We start from the raw sequence: 13,744 nt of genomic DNA, 5'->3' as shown, positions 1-13,744 counted from the left end.
AAGGCTTTGCTTTTTGGTACACACGTTCCAGCCCAGGGCTAACCACCTAAACCTGGCCATTTATTAAGAGGCCATTATACGCCCCCTGCTATCGTCTGCAGCCCCCCACTTTCAGTGGCGTTTGACTGTTCTATTTCACCCCAATCTCTTGTTATCCCCACCAACTGTACACAAAATGTCCCCTTTACTTGTGTAACACGTGACCTGATCATTTTAGACTCAATGATATACAGCGCATCCACTTCTCACTCTAATCGCCTAGGCTATGTCCCGAGCTAGTTTGGTCCTCGTGGCTTGTTGTACCCTTCAGCAATACCCTAAAAAAAGAAACCATACTAATCAAGTAGTTCAAACTTTTTTTTATTAAAAATTAGTCATACTGCCACATAGAATTACGAATGTCTTTCGCTTGCATTTGCGCCGCGGGGAGATTAGGGTTAATAGTTGAACCATAACCGTGCTTCTACAGGATGTGGGGCCGGTGGATGGCGCGTGACTCGGCCCCCACTCCTCCCGTTAAATCCATGGTGTTATGGGGTCAGTGCGTTTGATGAGGGATTGCTTTAACTCCTTGTTGGCGTACACCCCGCTCTCATCCTGCCACGTGTTGATGCCAAACCTCCTGTGATCCGCCGTGTCCGCGAACTGGGAGTGGCATTTCTTATAGACAGCCGGGAGCGGGGACGCATCCTGCACATGCTGTGGGAAATTAAAAAAAAAGACACACACTTTGTTAATCTCGCTGATAATTACCCCCTAATTCCAACCGTTCACCTCAAACCAAGTAAAACACCACACATATAACACGCAGCTTTTTTATTCGCAAACGGGACCAGCATAGGGAGAGGGGGCAGGCCTTAAAAACCCTCCCTCGGCGTTCTCATGCAGTCGCCGACCTTCCATTGTGTCCCTTTTCTGAGAGGTAAAATAAAGACTACAGCCGGTTGGTACTCCATTCAAGAGTAAGGATTAACCCCACGTGATGTCAAATGTAAGTCATGCCAGTCCCAAGTCAAAGCTGCCTGCTGGAATGTGCTATGTATTCCTTTGAAAATATATATTGCACTGTCAGAGGTCAAAAGGCCCCAACAGCTATACCTAAACAGAAAAAGGTACGCTTTGCTGTACTGGTGGTTCCGGAATGAAGGACCTGTGATGCCATCTACATATGTCTTGGCAAATAACAGGAATTGGCTCAGGTATGTCTATTGCGCCTAATATGATTAGCACCTCAGAGCATGGAACAGAAATACAATAGCCCATTGGACTCCCTGGGCCCTCCTTACTATTGAGGGATTGCTATCACGTAGTCATTCTTTCTGTCTGCTGGAAAACCTGGGTGGGGTAGTGAGAAGATGTGTCTTTAATGAAGACTCTGAGACAGCATGCTGGGGGGGAAAGAGTGCCTTCTTTACTGAAGCTCAGATAGCACGGTTACAAGATTCAGGAAAGTTTTTAGGTAAGTTACACCGAAGACATAGGAGACATCCACCCTCTCTCACAAGCATTCAGCTCTCCAACTGACAATCACGGAACACTCAGGGCACTCACACATAAAAAACATTCCACTCATGAACATCCACAGGCATTCCAAAAGCTTGTACGCACTCATCACCAGGACAGGGGAGATTCAAGACAGCACATCTCCCTCCTTGACCCGAACAAAGGTAAAAGGTACGGAACAGAAGCACACAGGGCGGACCCTCTAGCAAAGTGACCAGAAGCCTCAAGTCTCCAGCCAACACTCCATTCCGACTCAGCCACAAAAGGAAAACTCCCAGCAATCGCAGCAACCTCTCACGCCATTCTGCCTCTGAACCAAGAGCAACGCTCACACAGAATCTTATCCCCTCACCGTCCTCCAAATGAATAGGACAACCAGGCCAAAAACAACTCACAGTCCACGATTGTGGGCCCAAAAGCGGGACACTCAAGCCAGGGGAACCAGCCCCAACATCAAACAGCACCACGAAGTCCATCATAACCCTATCTTCAACCATCACTCGTCAAGCCTCCAACAGCCACAGTGCACAGAAAGGTCAGCACACCCCTCAACAAACCACAGTGCCAAGATCACAAGCAACGACCAAACAAGCCAGAAAAATAGGATTGGGTACCCAACACCAACACACGAATGGAGAGGAGAGGACCACCCCCACAAGAGTACCGGTTGTCCAACCCCAGAGTACCAAGAGCAACAGAAGGGGAAAAAAACAGGATAGACGTCTACTAATACTCCAAACCACTGGAGTGTCCTTCACCCTTATCACCAACACAATACTGGCACGAGTCACACACAACCCCAAAAGTATCAGGCGTCCAACACCCGTGGCAGCCCGTGGTTACGTCAGGCAAAAGCCAGCAGACACTGCACCGCACACACAGTCAGGTCATACCCCATGTGGGGACACTGCACTGCTCACACACACATACGAGGTAAGCCACCACAAACCTTACCAGTGGTTTGCGAGGCCACCGGCTGGGTTTGCAAAACAAGACTCACAACAAAGAACCTCACCACTCATAAATCAGTAAATGAGCCTATCAGAACACAGGAAATGAGAGATCCCCACTCTTATCAAGTCTGTGTTCTGAGCTACAAAGTCCGTATAATTGGTGGTCCTGTGGAGGTAAAAATAGGCTAAACACCAAAAATACAAATACCACACTGCTAAATAGTGGCCACGTAATTCGCTAGATCACTCACTTGCCAACGAGCTGACATTAGGTACTAAACTCAAACCCAACACAGGCAACAACTACCGAAACAGCCAGGGTTCAAACACGAATTCAAGGCATGTCTCACAACCAAAAAACAATGCAACTTCTCTAAAAGCACAGCAATACACAACCAAAAAGCCATGTCACTCACTAACACTATTTTGAAAACAACCATAACCCAAATACAGTTGAACAGTCCTGACATGACATTCAATGTTAACATGGAATAACATTTCCGACAGGCGAAAATCGAATCACATTGTCCCAGACAGTTCATCTTCCTCTATGAACCGCCCTCGCACACCCGACATGGAATACGTGATGATGTCCCATAAAAAGCAACCGCCACCTGGGGCACACCATAAAACGAAAGGCCAGCAAAAGATGCCACAGTACCTCATGTGTAAACGCCTCACTTGCCACCAACGTTAGATTCGCAGCGTTACAATTTTCCTTTCTGATGATTTTTTTTTCTCATGCTGTGACAAATCAACTTCCGGGGCACCAGGGGTCCAGGGATGAATATCGGTTTCAAAACCATCAATCAGCCCCACACCTCTAGTACACCAGAAGGGATCAAGACAGATTGGAATACAAGTAAATTATAAGACCTCCTTGTCCAATTTTGGTAACGTGGATGGAACGGCAGGCTTATCTCCGCAAGGTCGTGGATTGTTGATTAGTTGCAATGCAATGAAAATACAATTATTACCCAATGATAAAAGGGACTATCGAGTCAAGATTGTATAAAAATATCTACTTTATTATTATCACAACAGATAGTTCTAGCACACTACAAAATACAACCCACCATGTAAAGAAATGCAGAGGACAGACCATTTCAAGAAGGAAAAGGGATGCACTCTGGATACTGACAGGAGGGTAGTTGGTAAAGTAATTCATCTCAATAGTTCAAGGATACTTGGTTTCAACACAAAAGGAGCAATAGGGTGTAAAATGTCACTAGGCGCCTCCGGAGAAGGGCCAGGGGGATAGAACCACAATGTACCTTGTGCTTGGAGAAGTTCTTGGTGCTCGACAGTGTAGAGTCGGTTTCAGGGCGCTTTGCAGCTTCTGCGACAGAGTTCAAGACAGGAAACAGCTGTTGGTATCAGGTAGCAGGCAGTTTGGCAAGCGAGGCTTGGCGGATGGCTGCAGGCTGGCCTACACAGTGGCTCAGGTTCTGGAATCTTTGTATCAGTGCTGGTCAGCGGGTCTGAAGCACTGGTCGAGGCATCTCGGGCGGCGTGAGCGACTACGGCATAACAACAGTCAGCAGTGCAGTCAGTTGTAGTTCGAGGAGCTTGACTGTCTCGAACATGTCCTTTAAGGCGTACGTCGGTAGATGCTTGTCGATGCACTCCTCCTAGCTTCTTTGCTGGGCTCGTGTCGTCCTTGAAGGTGGGCATCCCAAATCTGAGGAGAGTGTTGCAGGCAGCTGCCTTGTTCTTAGTTTGGTTCAGAGACTCTCTGGCATTTCCCACATAGGAAGCTTGCTGCAGAGCCTAGAAGGGCATGCTGTGTGCTGTTTGGGTATTGGTTCTGGAGCTGCTGGAGGGCCCTCTGGATTCCATATCTCCCTCTGTTCCCTGGGAGATGTTAAGAGTAGAGATCTTGCTTCCCTCTTAGATGTCCTGGTCTTCCTTCACTGGCGGAAGATGTAAGGCAGACAGTACCTTCAGTCAAGGTCCAATGCTGAGTTATTCTTGCTACTGCTTGCAAAGTCTTCAGATGATCTGCCCAAAAGAGGGGCTCAGCCCTCCTTTAAAGCCAAATGGGCCACCGTGATTGGAGCCTACCTTAATGAACCAATACTGGGTCCCCACCAACAATCTCCTGTATGCCTGAGGTCATAACCAGAGTGCTTTGCAACAGAAATGTAAAGGGGTGAAAACATGTAATACTAAGTCCCACCCATCTTCCTGTCTGTTGTGGAACAAAGGGTCTCTCTGGTTAAGTGAGCTTTTTGTGGTTCCTGATTAAATGGGTAGGTCTCACTTGAAGCTGTGGCCAGAACAGATTTTCTGTCTCCATCAAATCACATACTCCTACCCTCTGAATGGGGTCCCCCTGTGGAGATGACTACTGTAAACAGCTGTCGCAGACATGACAGTTGACTGCCCTTGATACTGAGAAACGGGAGCTGGCTTCAGGTTGACACAGATGCATATCAAAGGTTGTTGGGGTATCCTGTCTCTTGTGTTAGTCCTGCAACCAGGCGCCTTGTGGGTCTGTTTGAATTAACACTGATTAGTATGTGAAGCTGCCATCAGCAGCTAACAAAGGACAGGGCGGATCCATGGAGCCTTTGTAAGTACATTTTTTAAAAAAACCATGCGAAGGCCAAGGGCGTGGTGTTGAGCACCACAGGCCCAAAGGATACGCTGCCCGATCAACGCTTGCTGCGACTACACCATGCTATCCTACGCCACAACATTGACGCCTTTAAAACCGGCCTACTGAACCCTCTGTGGCAAAGCCTGTTAGGGAGAATTTTCATTGTAGTGCTTAATTCCTCCTACCTTAGAGACCCCCAGCTCTTTTGCTGGACTTTAGGACTTTTTCATTTTAATCCCGGAGTGAATGAGCCCTTTTCCCCACTCTCTCATGTGTTTTGACCCGATTTGGATAATGTGTTTCCTTTGTTTTTGGAGTCTGACAAACTCCAAAGGCATCTACTTTTTGTATGGTGACACACAGCACCTTCAGTGCAGTGTCAAATGAGAAATCCTTTAGATTTCTCCTAAGGTTTAAATACCTTTTCTTTTGTGAACTACTGTTCCTCAGATTAGCAAAGTGAAACTGACTTTACTTACCTTTTCTCTTTGTAGGTCCAGCACACACCACCTTATGTGGATTGCTGGGGGGTTATTTAGTAGCCCCTTATCCTACCTACTCAAGTAACATTTTTGATGTTACCCTGACTACTTTAAATGGCTGGTTGCAGTGGTTTAATGTTCCTACCACTGTGCTTTTCTACTGCAGGCTGAATCCTCAGCTGCAGTATAGCACCCATGGGTGAACATTTTGTCAAAATGGCCCTGGACTTGTTTTTTTGTCATTTTCTGTTTGTGAAGTCTTTCTTGTGTTTTACTCTGTGCGCAAAACCAGGTTTGAGCCCTTTGTTCATTTTGCCTTTGGCGGCCTTCAGTACTGAAACCCATCTCTGGCTCCAGTGTGTCTGGAAGGGAATGAAGTGAGGAAGGTTACCAAAACTCCCCTGTCCTTTGTCTTGAGGAATGCCTGAATGCACCCAGTCCTGATTGGCTGGCTGTCCTCTAAGGACAGCCGCCCTGCTGTTTGAGTGACAGCTAGGCTGTGCATGAATGTGAGAAACCTGCTTAAAAGGTGAGGTTTTTGGGACTGAAGACAGAGTCGACCACTGGGAAGAACAACCCGATGAAGAAACCGTGAACAAAGCTTGATGCATCCTCCAGGACCTTTGAATTGTCTGGTGAAGCCCTGCTGCTGTGCTAAAACTACTTTTTCTAATCGACAAGAGAAGCTCTGGAAGGGACGACTTCTTCCCTTGGGTTAGTGGTACCAACTAACCCTGAGATGAATTTCACTTGACCATCTTCCCCGACTGGCTGTACTTCTTTGCTGCTGCAGGAACCGAGTGCCAGGGGTCGAGAAATCCGTAGTTGAATGCAACATCTGCAAATCGGCCAGAAACTAGACTCCTAAGGACCCTCCAGAAGCAAGACAACCAGAGCTCGAGTCCCCTCACGAGAGTACAGGAATCAAGGAGTGAAGGAAGCCCAAGCGGTCTCCAAGATCCAAAGTGGTGCTGTTTACCAAGCGCTGAAACCGCAAAGTGCTGCTGATCTGAAAAGAGCATTTAGCTGCCGCTGACCTCCAAATTGCAGGCGCAGGAGTCCTCCAGACGTCCTCCTTCTTGTCCCCATGACTGAGGATCAGGAACTCAGGATCTGCATCGCTGCCACCAGACAGAAGCCAGCTGGACCACTCTTCTTCTAAGCAAAGGTACTGTTTTGACTTGGGGTACTTACCTCAGTGTCTGTTGCTTTGCTCTTCTCAGTTGAGACTTTCAGTAGCTACTTTGCTAGAGCTGCTTTCAGCTCTACCCTTCACAAGTGTAACAGCCTGTGACCCTACAGTGATTTTTCTTCAAACAAACTGTGCTGCAATTGACTTTTTCGCTGTCCTGGCTCCCTGCAGACTCTTCTAGTCCATTTGACTTTGATACTTACTGTCCCTCAGAGGTGATAACATGGTTTTTAACTATTATTGCTGGGAAAGGTTTTTATCTAGACTTAATTGGAAGATTTAAAGTGCTCACATGCTCTGAGAACCTGTTTAACCTTGTTTCCTTCCTTTAACCTTTGCTTTCTAGAAACCTCAGAATCTACAAAGTGTACTAGTGATATATAAATGCCATTACTGTCCTAGTTAACATCAGGGTGTAGGAACTGCGTAAGAAGCATCTCTAAAGAGTATCTACTAGCTTTGTACTGATTCTGGAAAAGTATTTGAAACTATATTTGATTGTTACTTATATTGCCCTTTTTAAAGAATGCCTACTTAAAAACGGATGTTAATTAAATAAATAAATATTTATGACAGAAACCTTGAGTGTTTCTTGGCTACTTGTATTTCTGGATTTCATATGTACAACTCTACAGCTCACATTTACCCGTCTTGAGATAGGCCTGGCTGCTCAGTAACACTACCAACTTGTGTAATACACACCTATACCAAAAGGTGGGTTACCTAATACCAAGCAGATAAGTGTTGTGTAGTATCACACAGCGTGACTGCATCAATTCCTACCCAACACTGGCCCTTTAAGGGAAACCCAATATACTGCAAGTGTAAGCTGCTGTTCTAGTGCCCTGTGGGTTATGGTCCCCCTGCGTGGCAACCGAAATGGCGGAAACTATTAGAACACTTTACTGACACCAGTAGCACTTGCAGCCAAAGGAGGCACTTAGAGCAGAGGCACCCTGGCCAAAGTCAGGCAGGAGAAGAGTGTACCGAGGTGACCTGGTCATCAGCGGGACAAACACACATATGGCATCAAAGATGGCAGATGACCCTAAAGAAGGCATGATCCGGTTTGCCACATGCTTTTAGCGATCGTACACAGGTGAATAAGTTTCCTGGTTCCTGGTGTACCAATCCGTACACCACATTCATTACAAACTACAGAAGCAAACACTCCCACATAGGACTACCCCAAGGGCATTGCTAGGGTCCAATAAAAGCTGAACACATTTAGAGAGTGGTATGGTGTGTGGGAGCAGTTGTGTGGAAATGGAGTGAGTTATCGGAAGAGAGTTGGATGAAGGAGGACAAGAGGAGAAGAGGTAGAGAAAGACATTACAGAGGACATGGAGAAAGAAATTGGAGAAAAGGTGGAAAAAGACACTAAAGTGGAGGTGGGAAAAGGTGCTGGAGAAGAGGCTGAAGGAGTGAAACGGAGAGCTGGGGAGAAGATCAAAGTGGAGATGGGAAGAAGAGAGAGGAAAGTTGTTGAGCAAAGTATCACTATGGTGGAGATTGGTATGAGAGGAAGAAGAAATACCAGAGACAGGTGGAGACTGGATGCTGAAGGAGCAATTAGGAGGGAGAATAATAAACACCAAGGAGGAGGAGAGTGGCAACCCTAGGGCAAGGGGCAGAAACCGAAGGAGGAGAGGGAAGAGAGAGAGATGGAGGAGGCTAAATGAGATATCCAGGAAGAGGAGAAAGAGATAAGGTTGGTGGAGATATCAAGGAGGAGGGAAGGACACACCAGGAGGAGGTTGGGGAGACAGAGAGGGAAAGGCAGTTGGTAGAGATATAAAGGCGAAAGGAAAGAGACACCAGAAGAGGGGTGGAAAGATACAGAGAGAGGAAGTTGGTGAAGATAGCAAGGAGGAAAGTAGACAAAAAGAGTAGTTGGAAAAAACAGGGAACATGAGACTGGGGGAAGTATTAAGGAGGCGGGTGAGAGAACCCTGAGAAGAAAAGGAGATCAAGTTGGAAGTGACCAGGGATACTAGTAAATGAGAGAACATTAAAGTGGCAAAAGAGACTGGAGGTGGGAAGAGCAGAGAAGCAGAGAGTGATTCACTTAGAGTTGAGGGAAGATGAACACAACAACTAACAAAGGTGAGACTGGGTGGGTTGGCAGTGGAAGCCTGTGGCAAAGCATCAAGGAAGTACTGGAGTAAAGACAGAGTGCAAGGGAGAGGACAATGAGGGCAGAAAAGGTTCCCCTAGGCTTGAGACTGTTGCCATCTGTCGTCAAGCGAGACAAAGCCAGGACGCTAAGACATGGAGGTGGGTAGAAAGGGGAGGTCAAACTTTTAAGCCAGCTCAGGTTGCTAGCCTCTTTGCCAACACGTTGGGGCTTTGCCAGATACTGTTTTGCCCCATCCTCTACACTCCTGCAGGTCTAGTATGAGAGCGCACATGGATACAAAGACCTAGGAGCAACCAGGTCTTTCCCATAGGTGAGGACAGGAAGACGAGGACCACAGTTCAATGGCCAAGGAGACAAGAAAGAAAGTGTGAGGGGAAACTTTAAACTCCCAGGACTGTGTGAGTGACTGGAAACTGAACCTCTTCCTGTGGAGACCAAGATTGGGATTTATAAGCTAAAGACTGAAGATGCTCAGCATAAGGAGAAGCCAACCTGCTATGGGTTTGCTTGACTGAATAATGTGCTCCAATTCTGGTATTTTTGTTGTATAATTGATGCATCGAATTTGTGGTTTGCATTGTATATTGAGATGATATGTATTAAAATACAATAAATATTTTATTGAGCTAAGCTTTTGTATTAGTTTGGAAACCAAGGAGTAGGTTTTGAACGACTTCATTAGTATTGTTTCTCTGTGGCTTAAATTGAGCAGTATATTTTGACTTTGTTTTTTCTTAGCAGAAAGAATAAGATTGGACAGGGCTTTGTGTCTTTGTCAAAATGAAATGTGATTTAAACCCCATGTGGGGTTGGAGAGGACATTGTATGTGCTTACGGCCGATGATTGCGAACTGATGTCGATTGATTTGACTACAGAGAAGAGACTTATTTTCCAAACAAATGTGTTTGAATTCTATGTGAGAACAGGGGAACCACTGTAATTGTGTTTAAGACAAGTAATATGTTGGAACATTGTGTTATTGTAGTGAGAATGTAACAACGTTTTTTTTTATATGTTAATAAATGCTTCATTTTAAACCACAATGGTCATTCCTGACCCTGAAACGTTGGTAGAATGAAATGTTATGTGATGCATTATGCCTCGCTCCATGAAGACTTTCTGCTCCGTCCTCTTCCTAGCCTATTTCCTCTTCCTAGCCTATTTCCTATTTCTTCTCTGATCTTTTCCAGACTCTTTTACTGTTCCTCTGCTCCTTTTGGGCTCCCAATTTCTCTTATGGGCATTAGGAGCAACAAGGAACTATTGTATACGTGTTGCCGAACTAGTGAGTAAGGATCTGTGTGATCACTGAGAAAGAAACATACCAAATGCAAACATGCAGAATTTGTTTTTTCTCTTCACACAATTATATGTGGGGGGAGACGCCCTGCAGCCTCCCCTTATATCATTATCTACCCTAACCCACCCCCACGTAGAATTGCAGTAAAATCTGAAAATAAACCTTCAGCATCTTTACATTCAGTAGTTTAGTCAGCTCAGTAATTGAGCATCAGCCTAAGGGTTGTAAATTGATAGAAATGTGTAATTGAGTTAGGAAGGGAAATATACTTTGAGCCCCCAGAATCCAATTATAATCATTGTAGCAAGAGCACAGATCACCACTGAATTTAAGACAAGGGGAGACGTCTTCTGGGTTCTAAATCAGTGGCTTATAGCTCCCCGGTTGCATAGCAGAGTGCTAGAACTTACTCTTAGCTAAGCTAGGGCCAGGAGTCGAGGTTTGTGGGGGGCATTTAACCTCAGAGCTCTGACTGGCCATGGTGATCCTAAGTGACACGCGACAAAGGAGCGCACGGTTTTCTGCCGCAATACGCATGGCAGCCCTCAGCATCAGTGGTAATCTGTACTGGTCTGCATCTGCTGCATGGTTGCAATCTTGGACTTTGGGGTTGGAGTTTTGGCCCATGGCATTGGTGGAAGCTTGATGGTACAGCATGCTGTCCTTATCATTGCATTATAAATTGCAGCATTCCCTAAGGTCTAGGACCTCCCTCTGGGCCATTCGTCATATCTCTGGTTTCCCCACTATGGGGCCATCCATGTCTTCGTGTCAAGAAGGACTGTGGACCTTTGAGATGCCCCGAGTCTGGCAGAAGGATTACTATGTCGTGGGACATGTATCCCCCATCTGTATGCTTGGCCTTTATGTCCTCTCTCCATTTCTACGTATATCCGACGGCATATCACTAGCAAAAATGTCAGTGGAAGAACATCCAGTGGGATCTATATCAACCCTTAGCACCTCTACCAGTCCTCGTTTTTGGTGTTCTCCCATGCAATGCCTTTGGGATATTGGGGTACTACATTTCCAACCAGCTCTCCCTGTAGGTTTCGATTGAGAGCTGGAAGATCAAGTGATGGGTACCAACGTTGCCAGCAACTCTTGTGGCTTCACTCCTAGTTACTCTTTAAAATTAATGTTCACAGTTTGGGTTGAACACTCCTTTTTCATCCGCTTCTGTAGATTTTCTTTCTAAGCCGCTGTATATAGCACAGCATAGCAATCATATGAGCCCCAGACCACCCGTGTACATGTTGTTATAGCATCGCTACACCAAATATGTCCAAAAGGTCTCACCCTTTTACCAATGGCTGCCCTATTTGTGTTGTAAACAAGGGTGGAGGTCTGATTTTATTTCTCGTGATCATCTCTTTACTCGCCACCTTTCCACCCACAGAAGAGTGCAGTAACTCTTGCCCTTTTAATGGGATTAAATGTGGATACTCTGATGCCCTATAATTAATGAAAATCCAAAATAGCGAATCCATTGCCGTGCATTGAGTAGCTGCTTTATTTAGTGACGTTCAATGCTATTAAGCAACAATACACAAATGTGCACAGCTCCGGCCAACTACATGTGAGGTACTGTTTAGTTAATACATCCGAGTTATGTATACACGTGTCAAGTCAGATGCATGGCTCGCTTCCCAACAAAAATACAAAATAAAACCAATCTGGCTACAATCATCACGCAGCTGGAGCTACTGGGACACAAACACTTGAGTATTTTCATCAAAACGCTGAGCTATGGACCTATTCGTGTTTCGCCTCTTTCCTTCCAATTTCTCGAATGACCTCATCTCCCACGTCCCGCAACTGTCCTGCCTGCACAGGGTCATGCAGTAGTTGCCGCCATGATAGACTGGGGCATTCCCTTTGGCAATGCTCTCCTCTCCAACTCTTTCTGTTTGCTCAAGTCTTAGGGCAATGAAGCTCCGTCTGTTGCCGAGCACCGAACAAGTCTCTTCCTTTTCCTGCGAGCATCACCCGCTAACCTTACAGGACACCATCAAGCGACCACCCTGATTCTTTGTCCTGTTTACTCATTTGCTTATCCAAGCCACTATTATTTCGCGAATTCAGCCAATCACGATCAGGGGAATGCAAGACAAACACAGAAAGTAGAAACAGAAGGGGATGTAAAGTGTGCAAGTGAAATAGATGTGGTGACTAAAAGAGAAAAAGATACATCGACAAAGCCAATAGGTCTGGTTTTGCATAGCTCTTCCACATTTAGGACATAGTGGGAAGAGATGCAATGGGAAGGAAAACAGATCGGAGTACATGGGAGAAGCACGAAGAAGGCTACAAGGGAAGGAGGACATAGAGGATGGGAACACAATGGACGAGGCAGAGGAGAGAGGAGGCATGGGGAAATAGGAGTATCCCACTACTTCTGGACGTTCTCTCATTCAGAAATATTTATCAACACCCCACTTTCTCACTATTCATTTCGCTTTCCAATACTGCACTATTTTACTGTGATTTCTGGTGACATTGTGTCCCACAGTGTTCCACATAAACCACTATTATTACCACTCCTGATTTCTTAGGTTGACTGTTTGTGGGTCAGGCATCAGACTCTTGAAGCACGCGTTGGACCAAGGGGATTTCAGCCTTAACCCCTTTGAAGGCTGTTTGGACTTTTCCTTGGTTTTGCTCCTCCACTAGTTTAGTGGTCTCTCCGCAAGCACTTGCACCTGACCAGCCCATTCGGCCACCTTTCTTTGGCTTCTACTGTCCCTTCTTATCACATCCCCCTTCTTCCTTTCTGGTCTTAACCTCCTCTCCCTCCTCCTTGCCACCTCGTTGTTCAACCATGGTCTATGGTCTTCCTCCTCAGCAACCACTCTTCTTTCCTTTTCTCTCCCCTCTGATCTTGACCCTCCCTCCACCCACTCTGTTCCCCTTTTGCCATCTCTGCTCTTATCGCTCACTCCCCCATTTCCAATCTCCTTTCTTCCTCCTATTTCCGCTCTTGTCTCTCTTGCCTTATCCTCCACTCAACATCTACCCTTTTTATATCTACTTTTGACTCATTGTCCTCCCCCAATCTCCTTTCTCTTTCCTACACCTTTACTCGCCGTTCCTTCCACCTTTACTCCTCTGCTCTCCTTTCCCATAGCAGAGTAAGAGGCCACAGTTACCCATTTCAGAGGTGACAGCCAAGTCTCTGCAGCGCAGGGGATGCATTTAAGATATACACCCCGTACCAAAACTATGTTGATCATAAGCAGCCCATGTTGGTAGCAGGGTAAACTCTAAAGATCAGCTGTGCCTTGGTTAAGGCATGATGCATGCCACTACTCATGATCATTGCAATCACATCGAATTTCATAACACACGTGTTGGCTCATGTGAGCCTGCTCAGCTTTGGAAGGTAATGTGTGTATTCCTACCGAATGATAGGAAAGGAATCTGAATGGCCATACCTCTTCTTCGAAATCTTTGTGAGGGTAGGTAACACACTTCTACAGTAGCCTCACACCAGGGTGCTGCATTTCTAAAGGCCTTTGATCCTAGTGAGCAGAGGCGAGGTTAGTGTAGACAGGAGAGCTCTGTACTGTAG

At 46.0% G+C, this 13,744-nt stretch overlaps 1 protein-coding gene across 1 annotated transcript in view; it reads right to left on the bottom strand.

Annotated features, from left to right (window-relative positions):
• Positions 1 to 342: 342 nt before the first annotated feature.
• The window catches only part of CFAP95 (cilia and flagella associated protein 95), a 244,276-nt gene continuing 230,874 nt past the window's right edge, over positions 343 to 13,744 (bottom strand). Inside the window, exon 6 of the mRNA XM_069625791.1 lies at positions 343 to 699. Within this exon, the coding sequence (XP_069481892.1) occupies positions 517 to 699 (183 nt within the window). The 3' untranslated portion in view covers positions 343 to 516. The remainder of the gene's footprint in view (positions 700 to 13,744) is intronic.

The sequence above is a fragment of the Ambystoma mexicanum genome, chromosome 6p, assembly GCF_040938575.1.
Source record: "Ambystoma mexicanum isolate Mex_15411 chromosome 6p, UKY_AmexF1_1, whole genome shotgun sequence".
Classification (NCBI taxonomy): domain Eukaryota; kingdom Metazoa; phylum Chordata; class Amphibia; order Caudata; family Ambystomatidae; genus Ambystoma; species Ambystoma mexicanum.
This window is presented reverse-complemented; position numbering and strand designations above follow the sequence as displayed.